The following is a 13,930-nucleotide window of genomic DNA, read 5'->3' as shown; positions in this document are numbered from 1 at the left end:
GACCCCATGCTCAATGATCCCAGGGGTGACTCTGACATCTGCCTTCAGAAGAAAAAAGCATGTAGCTTCTCTCTGCAAATATAAGGGTCCTGTACAGGGCAGGCGCAATGACACCTCCTCATGCCATCATTAACAGTCTCCAGCTTTCTCTTTTCTTCTCATTCTTCTTTCCTCAGAATAAGCAAAGTGAGTTGTTGTTGTTGTTGTTGTTGTTGTTGTTGTTTTCTCTTTCCTACTATTTTCTCAATTCTTTAGCTGATATTGTGATATAGTAGGTGAGTTTAAGAGCATTGGTAGTGGCAGAGGGAGGGATTGGCAGGGGTTTGTGTGTGTGTGTGTGTGTGTGTGTGTGTGTGTGTGTATGTGTGAGGAGAGAGAGAGAGAGAGAGAGAGAAGGAGAGAGAATTTAGGAGTATCTTAAGGACAAAGACAAGTTGTGAGGAAAGAAATAGGTATGTGGGAGAAAGACAGGGGGTCAGTAAGACAAAGGATAAGAGAAGGATTGCTGCATGACAGCACAGAATGGGGAGTGTGGGCACTGGGAAATACATGAGTGGGTTTAGATGGTAGACACTGATGAGAGATAGGAATAGGAATGCAAAGAAGCACCAGGAGCATGTGAGAAAGAGAAAACCTCTTGTTTAAGGGTTTGAAGGCAGTTTATAGAGCCATCAGAATCAGACTATACCAGGGAAGGGTATATCAGTGGGGGGTATTCGTGAAAATGCCACCTTGTTTTGGGGAAACAAGCAAAGCTACTGGAGAAAGATTAATTCACTAATTCCATGGCTTATTTTTTTCAAGTATTTCCTAAGAACCTACCACGTGTCAGGCTCTGTACTTAGTGCTTAAAACCTCAGTCCCAAAGTCTTAAGGAAACTTTCTTTTGGTAATCTGGGTGTCAGATGTATCTAAAACCTGAAAAAATCCTCTTTCTTCTGTTTCTTGTCCTGCATCTTGTGGAACAGATATAGACATTGGGAAGGAAGGGGTGGTGTTTTGGAGCTGGGGTTCTTCACATTTTTACTACTATATCACAAGAACACAGAAGATATTTACACATGATACATCACCATATGCTTACTCAAATTCTGACAAAATATCAAAAACGCTTAGAGATAGTAAAACAAATCGATAGGTGGGAATTTTTCTTAAGATGTTTCTTCATTAAAAAAGTAAATCATGCTGATTGTCAGAGGCTTGAGGTTCAGGGGTGATTAGAGAGATGTTAATCAAATGAAAAAACAAAACAATAGGAGGAATATGTTTAAAAAATCTATTGAACATCATGCTGACCATAATTAATAACAATATATTATATATTTGAAAATTACTGAGAGTAGATTTTAAGTATTTTAACCACAAGAAATAAATATGTCTGATAATAAGCATGAATTAGCTTGATTTAGCCATTTCACAATGTATACATATAGGAAGCATCATGTTATACAACATAAACGTCTGTCATTTTTATTTGTCAACTAAAAAATAAGTAATTAAAAAACCATGAGTTACTATTAAGGGTTATCCAAATTAAAGGACTCTCAGTGCCTCTGCAGCATGGACAACACTAGCTTTAGATTATGAAAACGTCTTACAGGCTGGCTTTAAGTGCATGTGGGCAAGAATGAGCTTATTAAAGGTATAAATCTGAATTTTCCCCAATATATTAGAAGAGTAAATTATTTACAAATTTTGAGACCTTATATGTTATTAGAAACAAATTTCTTATGACACATATTATAACAAAGCCTGCAATATATTGTGCTGCAAACAGAGACCATCCTTAGGAGCAGAGGGCAGTGGGGTAGTGAGGTTTGCAGCTGTCTCATCCATTAGGGACATGATTTTAGCATACAGAGATTCTGTATTTTGAAGAATCTAAGAGTGGTGAAAAATGCTTGACATCTAAAACACACATAACAAGGAAAATGGAAATGTGAAATTAATACTTGTACAAATAAATATCTAGATAATACAACTAGGCAAAGAGGTAACTCAATTCCTATATAGTTACCTAAAAATTATATCACGTGGTTTGTGAGCACGTTTTAATACAATGTAATGATGGTAGGAGAGTCTTCTGAATTGAGATTGCATAAAGACATAAAAGACCTTTATATAATCTCCAAAAGAGGAAATGGTTATTATCAAAAAATAGAACTGGTTAGGAAATCTGGTCAGGAGCTGCAGAGAAGTGGCTCCATTTTTCCTTTAAAGTGTGGACCAAATGTTCTTTATGATCCCCCTTCCAAGTCTCCTTAGTTCTACAGTTGAAGCTGACTCCCATTGTTCTACAGTGTTCCTGGGGCTTCTGTAAATGATGGAGATAATTTCTCTTTGTATTGAGACAGATGGGTGTTTTTCAGAGCATTTGAAGGAAGATGGCCAGGTGGTTCTCACCCAGGCTAAGTCCATCACTAGTGGACATGCCTGATGCACCACCTAAAGCCCTTGGGTCTGGTTTTTGAGACACCAGTTCCATCTGAGAGGTCTGATCTCAGGCTATTTTCCTTTCATTGGGCATTTCCTTCATTTCTTTTTCTCCTCTTTCTTCCTGGGAAAGGAGTTTTCTTTGGTCATATTTGAACGAAGAATAAGACTTTAATGTTGCTAAATATTCATTAAGATGTTTTGCCTACTGGAAAAAACACAATCGAATGATGACCAAACAGATTTAATAATAATAATGATGATGATGATGATGATATAAACAAGAATAATCTACTTTTCTGAGCACTTAATATAGATTAGTATATTTAATCCTCACAATTACCACGTGAAGTTTTTTTTCTTTACTCACATCTTCCAATTAAAAATACTGAGGCATGCAGAAGCAAAGTGACTCCCCCAAGATCTAGTTAGTTCAGGAAGAACTGGGAAGTGAATGCAGAAAGTCTGGCCCCAGAACTCAATGTCTGCACCTTCTTTGTTGTATTCTTTCCCAGCCAGCTTGGCTTCTTGCCCCATCTCTGCTGTTCTGGCTTTTTTTCCTTGCTCAGCTGGATGTTCTCTTGGGAGCTCTGAGAGGTACTTCTGTGAGACGTTGGATTATGCCTCTTTTTTTCCTGAGTTTCTTTTCTTCTCACCATTAACTCTTTCCTAAATGAGGCTCAAACTCTCCAAAGGTGCTTGACAGAGAAGCAGCAGGGCTTTGATGGAGCTCTAAGAAGTCACTGAATGAAATGAAAGTCCTTCTTTCCACCTGCAGTAACCTCCTTCGCAGAAACTCATTAACAGGCATGGAGGCCTCACTGCCCAGCTCTCCACCTGCCTTGATATCTCGCTGTTGGGGTGTTAAAACATCACAGAGTCATAAGCAGAGAGCAGAAGTTGTTTTTACAAGGACGTGTATCAGGTATCTTACTGTTTTATTGAGAAGGAATACGTTAATAACTGGAGGGGTTGGGAAAGTTGTGAGAAAATAAATGTCCAATAAATTTCCTCCTAAGGAAAATGAATTTGTTTTTTGGGGGGCTTTTGCTTATATAAATTTGAGTTCAATACTTTAAAATAGAGGAGGCAGAGCAATGCTACTAATGACTTCTCTGTGCTCATTCCAGCAAAGCTCAGCCTCTCTTCTAAGTAGAAGTTGAACATACACACACACACACACACACACACGTACGTATATATATAATATGTATGTATATTTAGGATATATATTATATTTACTATATATATACATATATATACACATACATATATATACTATACATATATATATTTTAAAGAGACACAGTCTTGCTCTGTCACCTAGACTGGAGTGCAGTGTTGCCATCATATCTCACTCACTGCAGCCCCAAACTCCTGGGCTCAAGAGATCCTCCTGCCTCAGCTTACTAAGTAGCTGGGACTACAGGTGTGTGCCATCATGCCTGGCTAATTTTTAAATTGTTTTGTACAGACAGCATCTTGCTATGTTACCCAGGCAGGTCTTGAATATCTGACTTCAAGTGATCCTCCTGCCTTGGCCTCCCAAAGTGCTGGGATTACAGGTGTGAGACACTATGCCTGACCCAAATATTTAAAATATGGGCCAGATGCGGTGGCTCAAGCCTGTAATCCCAGCAGTTTGGGAGGCCAAGGCGGGTGGATCACGAGGTCAAGAGATCGAGACCATCCTGGTCAACATGGTGAAACCCTGTCTCTACTAAAAATACAAAAAATTAGCTGGGCATGGTGGCCCGTGCCTGTAATCCCAGCTACTCAGGAGGCTGAGGCAGGAGAATTGCCTGAACCCAGGAGGCGGAGGTTGCGGTGAGCCGAGACTGTGCTATTCCACTCCAGCCGGGGTAACAAGAGTGAAACTCCGTCTCAAAAAAAAAATAATAATAATAATAATAATAATACTGGCTTGAGTGATGTCAAATTATTAGCCTGCCCGCGACCTTTACTTGTCTGGATCTGGCTCTGTTCCTTTCCTTGTAGCCATCTGGAGTCCCATTGTTCCCTCCCTGTAGTCCACCATGCTCTGAGCAAGTTCATTTGCATAGAGGCAGGGAGATGGACGGACTCCTAAACTGAGGATTTTATTCCTTTGCATCTCTTCTTTGCGGCCCTCTGAATACCGTTATCAGAAGATCAATCTAGTGTTTATTTGGTACATTTATACTCCTGATTCTCTCTTTACTGTCTGTGGTTCCTTTTCTTCATGTTTCCTTCTAGATTCTTAATCACACATTCTTTCCCTAGTCCTAATAGCTGATAGATAGTTCAGGGTTTCATAAGGAAACAAATATTACCTGAGTGGCAGGAAAGCCAAGAAGGACTCTTTACTTAACGCTTCTTGGCAGCAGGGAAAATGGTTCTTTCTGAGGGTTAGGGAACAGTGGGGTGGAAAGAAGGGCAGTATTAGCAGAGTCAGCAGAGGCTACAGGTGGGCAATATATTGATTTCTTTTGCTCAGAATCATTTTCATGGTGGACATCTATAGATAATGAAACTCAGACATAACCAGGAGCATCCTGTGTAGAACTATTTGGGGGGAGTATGAGAAGTCTATGAGGAGCTGGTGATGAAAATTGCCTGTCTCTGTTTCATTGGCTGCCCCATTGCTCACTGCATTGGGAAAGAGATCAATCTGGATCAGAGTGGGGAAATGTACCCCTCTAGGCTTCCTCTGGATTCCCACTTGATACTCTACCTCCTTGCACAGGGAGCCACAAGTGCTAGTGTCCTGTGAAATGTTCAAGGCAATAGCCAGATAAATTTAATAGGATTAAATGTAACAAAGTTAAAATATAGTTTAGTTAATAGGTTTTCAGGAAGGAGATATATTGCTATGAATACAGGCCATTACAAAGTGGTATGTCTTAAGGAGTTATTTTAAGGTTAAAATTTTGATAAACAGAAGTAGAAGGGGAGGAAAATTAAAGGTAAATGTAGAGTAAAGTCTTGGGGCAAGGGACAAGTATAACACAGGTAGGTGGAAAATGCTACTTGTGTGGAAATAGTAGAATGAGTTCAGAAAGGGAGGGTGGGGCCAAACTCTGGGGGCAGGGTGGTTGGAGGCAGGTGCTGCTGCCTCTGTTGGTACCTGAAGCATTATTGCCACAGAAACTCTATATGCAAAGGAAACATCATGGTCCAGAAGCCATTCCTACACCTAAGTGAACATTCTCTGGGAGAACTTGACCCTGGAAAGTCCAGCAATTTAGAAATTCATGCTGTCTTTTATGATATTTATACATATTCAAGAGTGCTTTCCATTTCTATCACTTTCAGTGGACTCATCAGCTTCTCAGTCGCCGTAGAGGACCATAGAGTGCATCATGAGTTACACCAATCTTACCGTCTTCCAGCCTGCAGTTTTTGTCCTACTTGGCATTCCTGGGTGGGAGGCTTATCACATTTGGCTGTCAATACCTCTTTGCCTCATTTACATCACTGCGGTCCTGGGAAACAGCATCCTGATAGTGGTTATCATCATGGAACGTAACCTTCATGAGCCCATGTATTTTTTCCTCTCCATGCTGGCCGTCACGGATATCCTGCTGTCCACCACCACTGTACCCAAGGCCCTAGCCATCTTTTGGCTCCATGCCCATAACATTGCTTTTGATGCTTGTGTCACCCAAGTCTTCTTTGTTCATATGATGTTTGTGGGGGAGTCAGCTATCCTGTTAGCCATGGCCTTTGACCGCTTTGTGGCCATTTGTGCCCCACTGAGATATACAACAGTGCTAACATGGCCTGTTGTGGGAAGGATTGCTCTGGCCATCATCACCCGAAGCTTCTGCATCATCTTCCCAGTTATATTCTTGCTGAAACGGCTGCCCTTCTGCCGAACCAACATTGTTCCTCATTCCTACTGTGAGCATATTGGAGTGGCTCGTTTAGCCTGTGCTGACATCACTGTTAACATCTGGTATGGCTTCTCAGTGCCCATTGTCATGGTCATCTTGGACGTGATCCTCATTACTGTGTCTTACTCACGGATCCTCCGAGCAGTGTTTCGTTTGCCCTCCCAGGATGCTCGGCACAAGGCCCTCAGCACTTGTGGCTCCCACCTCTGTGTCATCCTCATGTTTTATGTTCCATCCTTCTTTACCTTATTGACCCACCGTTTTGGGCATAACATTCCTCAACATGTCCATATCTTGCTGGCCAATCTTTATGTGGTGGTACCACCAATGCTGAACCCCATTGTCTATGGTGTGAAGACTAAGCAGATACGTGAGGGTATAGCCCACTGGTTCTTTGACATCAAGACTTGGTGCTGTACCTCCCCCCTGGGCTGATGGATCCTCATGAATCTTCATGTCCAGCTCCTTCAAGGAAGCTAGATGTGAAATACAGAGATTTCCTGGACTGAGAAGGCTTTTCTTCCTCTTCTTTCTATTTCATCATCCTTCCTGCCCCCCACTTTCCTTTCTTTTCTTAAAATTCTTCCTCCTTCTCCTGTTTGTTTTCTCTAACCTCTTTACACATTCCTCTCTACGACCCAGAAATAATAACTAAGTGTACATGCCTCTAATATGAAGCTTTCGTACCCTCAGTAGACTAGATAGATGCCAGAAGCACAGGGAGCTGAATACCACATGAAATGAGGTTATGAAGAAGTGGATAAAAATAATTTTATATTTACTATCTGAAGGAGTTTTAATTAAAAAAAAAAAATCCCAAATGTGCATTGATCCTTTAACCATCTGGAAAAACTTCCTCTCCTTCAAATTTTAGTTCAAGAACTGCCTTCCCTGAGAATTCTTTTCTAATTTCTCCAGGCAAGTCAAGGGTCCTATCTTTGCATGTCTAGTGCATCTTGTACAAATCTCCAAATGTGCACGATAAGTTGTAATGTAACGAATTGTTCGTTTATTTGTACCCTCAGTTGACTGTAAACTCCTTGAAATCAGAAGAGTGTATATTATTCATATTTGTACCCCCAATGCATTACAGAATGCCTGACACATACTAAATGTTTGAAAAATGATTGGGAGCACAATTATCTCCTTGAGGTCATAACGGGCATCTTTATAGTATACTGAAATGACCAGCTAAATTAGTCCACAAAATCAGTGATTAGTAAACCATCTCCTCATGAAGGCAGTTTGGCATAATTAAGGCAAATCAACTGCTGATTTGCAGTAGTTCCCTCTGCTATAACTCAAGAGTCCAGGAACAGACAAAGTAGGAGGAAACAGGTTACTCTTGATTCTCTCTTACATCTGGTTTTTGACCAGACCCAGAATTAGGAATTATAGCATATTATTCATGGCCAGGTTGCCAAAATTGGAGTACTCTCTTGGGATTCACAGTCTCGCCCCTCATTTTTTCATGTTTTTCCAGAAAAGGTCATGTATACTCATTTCTTTACCACCAACACTGATGAGTCCCACATCCCTCTCTCTCACCTAAAACTCTCTTTTGAGTGTGAAACACACAAATCCATCTATTAACTGGTTATTCCTCCTAGGATGTATAACTCCCACTCCACTTTTCTTTCTACATTTCATTTCTTGGGAACTAGATTATGATGATCCCATCACCTTCACTGAGCTGGAAACCCTATAGTCTTTTTCAACTTCCTCCTCTTAGGGCTGATAATCAAAAGTTATTGGTTGATAATATATTGATAGTGCCACTAAATAAGTATGTGGATAGTATTTGGACTCATATCAGGACTCAAGTCTTGTCACCATCATTTTCTAGCTGTGTGAACTTGCACAGTTCATTGAACATTTTTAGTCCTCAATTTCTAAATCTACAAAATGGGTACCTTAGAGGTTACCTTCACAGGGTTATTTAGAAGATTAAATAAAGTAAACCTTATGACTATATTTAACATAATCCTTAGCTCATGGTTTCTGAGAAGTATTTTGCTAATACTTATTAGTATCATTAGTCTTTTCAACATAGCCTCTACCAATTGCTCATTACTTTTCTCATCTTTCACTTCAGATATTGTATTACTTTCTTAATTGAGCTCAATAGTTTCAATCTTTTACACTTTAGCCTAAACTATGAAATGACTATATTAAATGTTCTAAAAGACAGAGCAAATCAAGCCATTTTCTGTTTAATACTTTGGAGGTTTTTCATTACCTACAGAGGATTTTCCACAGAATATTCTGTAGCAGTAGATGTCAGATATGAGTAAATTTTTGTTTGTTTGAGACGGAGTCTTGCTCTGTCGCCCAGGCTGGAGTGAAGTGGCGTGATTTGGGCTCACTGCAACCTTCACCTCCCGTGTTAAAGTGATTCTCCTGTCTCAGCCTCCTGAGTAGCTGGGACTACAGGCATGTGCCACCATGCCCAACTAATTTTTTGTATTTTTTAGTAGAGATGGGGTTTCACCAAGTTAGCCAGGATAGTCTCAATCTCCTGATCTTGTGATCTGCCTGTCTCGGCCTCTCAAAGTGCTGGGATTACAGGTGTGAGCCACTGTGACTGGCCCAATTATACTCTTAGTTATTTTAAAAAGTGTAATTAAATTATTACTGACTATAGTCACCCTGTTGTGTTAGCAAATACTAGGTCTTATTCATTCTATTTTTTTTTTTTTAATCCATTAACCATCCCCACTCTCTTCCCAGCCTCTGGTAACCATCTTTATTCGCTGTCTCCATGAATTCAATTGTTTTAATTTTTAGCTCCTGCATGAAAACATGCTAAGGTTGTCCTTCTGTGCCTGGCTTATTTCACTTAACATAATAACCTGCAGTTCCATCGATGCTATTGCAAATGACAGGATCATTTTTATGGCTTAATAACACTCCATTGTGTATATGTACCACATTTTCTTTATCTATTCATCTGTTGATGGACACTTAGGTTGCTTCCAAATCTTGGCTATTGTGAATAGTGTTGCAATAAACATGGGAGTGCAGATATCTCTTCAATATATTGATTTCCTTTCTTCTGGGCATATATAGGAGTGGGATTGCTGGATCATATGATAGCTCAATTTTCAGTTTTTTGAGGAATCTCTAAACTGTTCTTCATAGTGGTTGTACTAATTTACATCCCTGCTAACAGTGTATGAGGGTTCCCTTTTCTTCACATTGTCTCCATGATTTGATATTGCCTGTCTTTTGAATAAAAGCCATTTTAACTGGGGGGAGATGTTATCTCGTTGTAGTGTTGATTTGCATTTTTCTGATGATCAGTGATGTTGAACACCTTTTCATATACTTGTTTGCCATTGGTATGTTTTGAGAAATGTCTATTCAGATATTTTGCCCATTTTTTGATCACATTATTTGATTTTTTAATGGAGTGGTTTGAGCTTCTGATATGTTTTAGTTTTCAATACATCATCAGATACATAGTTTGCAAATATCTTCTCTCATTCTTTGGGTTGTCTCTTCACTTTGTTGTTTCCTTTGCTGTGTAGAAGCTTTTGAACTTAATGTGGTCACATTTGTCAATTTTTGCTTTGGTTGCTTGTGCTTTTGGAGTAAAACTCAAGAAATCTTTGCCTACTCCAGTGTCCTGGAATGTTTTCCCATTGTTTGATTTTAGTAGTTTTATAGTTTGAGGTTTTAGATTTAAGTCTTTAATCCATTTTATTTTGAATTTTGTTTATAACAAGAGAGAGTGGTTTAGTTTTATTCTTCTGTATATGGATATCCAGTTTTCCCTCTATTTATTGAAGAAAACTATCTGTTGAAGAGATTGTCCTTTCCCTAGTGTATGTTTTTGGCACCTTTGTTGAATGTGAGTTCACTGTAGATGTATGGATTTGTTTCTGGGTTCTTTATTCTGTTCTATTGCTCCAAGTACCTGTTTTTATGCCGGTACCATGCCATTTTGGTTACTATAGCTCTGTAGTATGATTTAAAGTCAGGTAATGTGATTCCTCCAGTTCCGTTCTTTTTGCTCAGTACAGCTTTGGCTATTCTGGATCTTTTGTGGTTACATGTATATTTTAGGTTTTTTTTTTTTTTATTTCTGTGAAGCATGTCTTTGGTATTTTGATAGAGATTGCATTGAATCTGTAGATTATTTTAGGTAGTATGGACATTTTAACAATAGTGATTCTTCCAATCTATGAACATCAAATATCTTTCCATTTTTTTGTGTGCCTTCTTTAATTTCTTTCATCAATGTTTTATAGTTTTCATTGCAGAAATCCTCTAATTCTTGGTTAATTCCTAGATATTTTATTTTACCTGTAGCTGTTATACATGGCATTGCTTTCCCGATTTTTTTTCTTGAGATTGTTTACCGGTGGCATATAGAAATGCTACTGATTATTGTATCTCCGTATTGTATCCTGCACCTTTACTGAATTGTTTATCAGTTTGAATAGTTTTTCAGTGAAATCATTAGGTTTTCCAAATATAAAATCATATCACCTGCAAACAAGGATAATTTGACTTCTTCTTTTCTAATATAGAAGCCCTTTATTTTTTTCTCTTATCTTATTGCTCTTGCTAGGATTCCCAGTATGATGTTGAATAACAGTAGAGAAAGTGGATATTATTGTCAGTTTCCAGATCTTAGAAGAAAGGCTTTTATTTTTTCTTCATTCAGTACAGTATTAGCTGTGAGTCCACTGAATATGGCATTTAGTATGTTGAGATATGTTCCTTCTATCCCCAGTTTTCTGAGAGTTTTATCATGAAGGGAGGTTGAACTTAGTCAAATGTTTCTTCAGCATCAGTTGAAATAATAATAGGGTTTTTGTCCTTCATTCTGTTGATATGATGTATCACAGTGATGGATTCACATATGTTGAACCATCCTGGTATTCCTGAGATAAATCCACTTGGTCATGATGAATGATCTTTTCAATGCACTGTTGAAATTAGTCTGTTAGTATTTCATTGAGAATTTTTGCATCAGTATTCATCAGTGGTATTGACCTATAGTTTCTTTTTTGATGTGTCTTTGGTATTGGCATAAGGGTAATAATGGCTTCATATAATGAGTTTGGAAGTATTCCCTCTTTCTCTATTTTTTGGAATAGTTTGAGTAAAATTGGTATTTTTTTTTCTTTCTTTAAATGCTTGCTAGAATTCAGCAGTGAAGCCATCAGGCCCCAAGGTTTTTTTTTTTTTTTTTTTTTTTGGAAGACTTTTTATCATGGCTTCAATCGTGTTAGTTGTTATTGGTCTGTTCATGCTTTAGATCGCTTCATGGTTCAATCTTGGTAGGTTGTATGTGTTTAGGAATTTATTTATTTCTTCTAGATTTTCTAATTTATTGTCATGTAGTTACTTATAGTAGCCACTAATGATCCTTTACATTTCTGCAGTATCAGTTTTTATAATGTGTCCTTTTTCATCTCTGATTTTATTTATTTGAATCTTCTCTCTTTTTTATTTAGACTAGTTAAAGGTTTGTCAATTTTGTTTATGTTTTCAAAAGACAAATTTTTGTTTCATTTATCTTTTATATTTTCTTAATTTCAAATTCATATAATTGTACTCTGATCTTTATTATTCCTTTTCTTCTGCTAATTTTGGGTTTGGTTTGCTCTTGCTTTTCCAGTTCTTTAAGATGCCTCATTAGGTTGTTTATTTGAAGTTTTTCTTCTTTTTTGATGTAGGCACTTTTACCTTTAAATTTCGCTGTTAGTACTGCTTTTTCCTTATGATACAGATTTTGATAAGTTGTATTTCCACTATCATTTGTTTCAAGAAAATTTTGACTTTTCTCCTTAATCTCTTCATTAATTCACTGGTTGTTCAGAAACATGTTGTTTAATGTCTATGTGTCTTTATAGTTTCCAAAATTCCTTGTGTTAGTGATTTCTAATTTTATTCCATTTTTGTCAGAGAAGATGCTTAGTATTGTTTCTTTTTTTTTTTTTAAATGTTTTAATACTTGTTTCATAATCTGACTTATGGCCTATCCTTTAGAATGATCTATGTGCTAAGGAGAAGAATGTGTATTCTACAGCCATTAGATGAAATGTTCTGTAAATATGTACTGGGTGATGTTTGCTGTATAGTGCAGATTAAGTCCAATATTTCTTTGTTGATTTTCTGTCTGGATAATGCTGAAAGTGGGGTGTCAAAGTCTCCAGCTATTATTGTATTGGGGCCCATCCCTCTCTTTAGCTCAAATAATATTTACTTTACATATCTGGGTGCTCCAGTATAAGGTGCATATATATTTTAAATTGTTATATTCTCTTGCTGAACTGAACTTTTTATCATTATATAATGACCTCCTTTGTCTCTTACAGTTTTAGCCTTGAAATCTATTTTGTCTGATATAAATCTTTTCCCATCCCATTATTTTCAGTCTCTGTATATTTATTGGTGAACTGTGTTTCTTGTAGGCAACAGATTATTGTTGATTTTTGAATTAATTTAGCCATTCTGTGTCTTTTAATTGGAGAGTTTAGCCCATTTACATTCAAAGTTATTATTGATAAGTAAGAACTTACTCCTGCAACTCATGTCCTTAAAAAGGACATGAATTCATACTTTTTTATGGCTGCATAATATTCCATGGTGTATATGTGCCATATTTTCTTTATCCAGTTTATCATTGGTGGGCATTCGGGTTGGTTCCATGTCTTTGCTATTTTGAACAGTTCCACAATAAACATACATATGTATATGTCTTTATAATAGAATGATTTATAATCTTTTGGGTATATACCTAGTAATGGGATTGCTGGACCAAGTGGTATTTCTATTTCTATATCCTTCAGGAATCACCACACTGTCTTCCACAATGGTTGAATTAATTGACACTGCCACCAACAGTGTAAAAGCATTCCTATTTCTCCACATTCTCTACAGCATCTGTTGTCTCCTAATTTTTTAATGATCACCATAACTTTCTTTATCTTTGACCTTTGGGAGTTTGATTATTAAATGTCCTGAGGTAGTCTTCTTTGGGTTAAATCTGCTGGGTGTTCTGTAACCTTATACTTGAATAATCATATCTTTCTCTAGGTCTGAGAAGTTCTCTTATTATCCCATTGCATAAACTTTCTACTCCTATCTATATCTCTATCTCCTTTTTAAGGCCAGGGACTCAATTTTGCGATTTTGAGGCTATTATCTAGATTTTGTAGGTGCGCTTCATTCTTTTCTATTGTTTTTTCTTTTATCTCCTCTGTGTATTTTTAAAGTCTTTCTTCAAGCTCACTAGTTTTTTCTTCTGCCTGATCAGTTCTGCTGTTAGGAAACTGATGCATTCTTCAGTATGTCGGTTGCATTTTTTTAAACTCCAGAATTTCTGAGTCATTCTTTTAAACTATTTCAATCTCTTTGATAATTTTGTCTGATAGGATTCTGAATTTGTTCTCTATGTTGAACTTCTTTGATTTTCGTCAAAATAGCTGTTTTGAATTCTCTGTCTGAAAGGTCACATATCTCTGTTTCTCCAGGATTGGTCCCATGGGCCTTATTTAGTTTGCTTGATGATGTCATGTTTTCCTGGATCATCTTGATACTTGTGGATGTTTGTCAGTGTTTGGGCATTGAAGAGTTAGGTATTTATTGTAATCTTCACAGTTTGA

General features: G+C 37.5%; 1 protein-coding gene across 1 annotated transcript; it reads left to right on the top strand.

The window, feature by feature from the left end:
• The first annotated feature begins 5,774 nt into the window (after positions 1–5,774).
• Positions 5,775–6,743, top strand: OR52B2 (olfactory receptor family 52 subfamily B member 2). The gene has a single exon (XM_003923343.3). It carries the CDS (start codon positions 5,775–5,777, stop codon positions 6,741–6,743), a length of 969 nt encoding a protein of 322 aa, XP_003923392.1.
• The last annotated feature ends 7,187 nt before the right edge of the window (positions 6,744–13,930 follow it).

Source organism: Saimiri boliviensis, chromosome 6 (assembly GCF_048565385.1).
Source record: "Saimiri boliviensis isolate mSaiBol1 chromosome 6, mSaiBol1.pri, whole genome shotgun sequence".
NCBI lineage: Eukaryota > Metazoa > Chordata > Mammalia > Primates > Cebidae > Saimiri > Saimiri boliviensis.
This window is presented reverse-complemented; position numbering and strand designations above follow the sequence as displayed.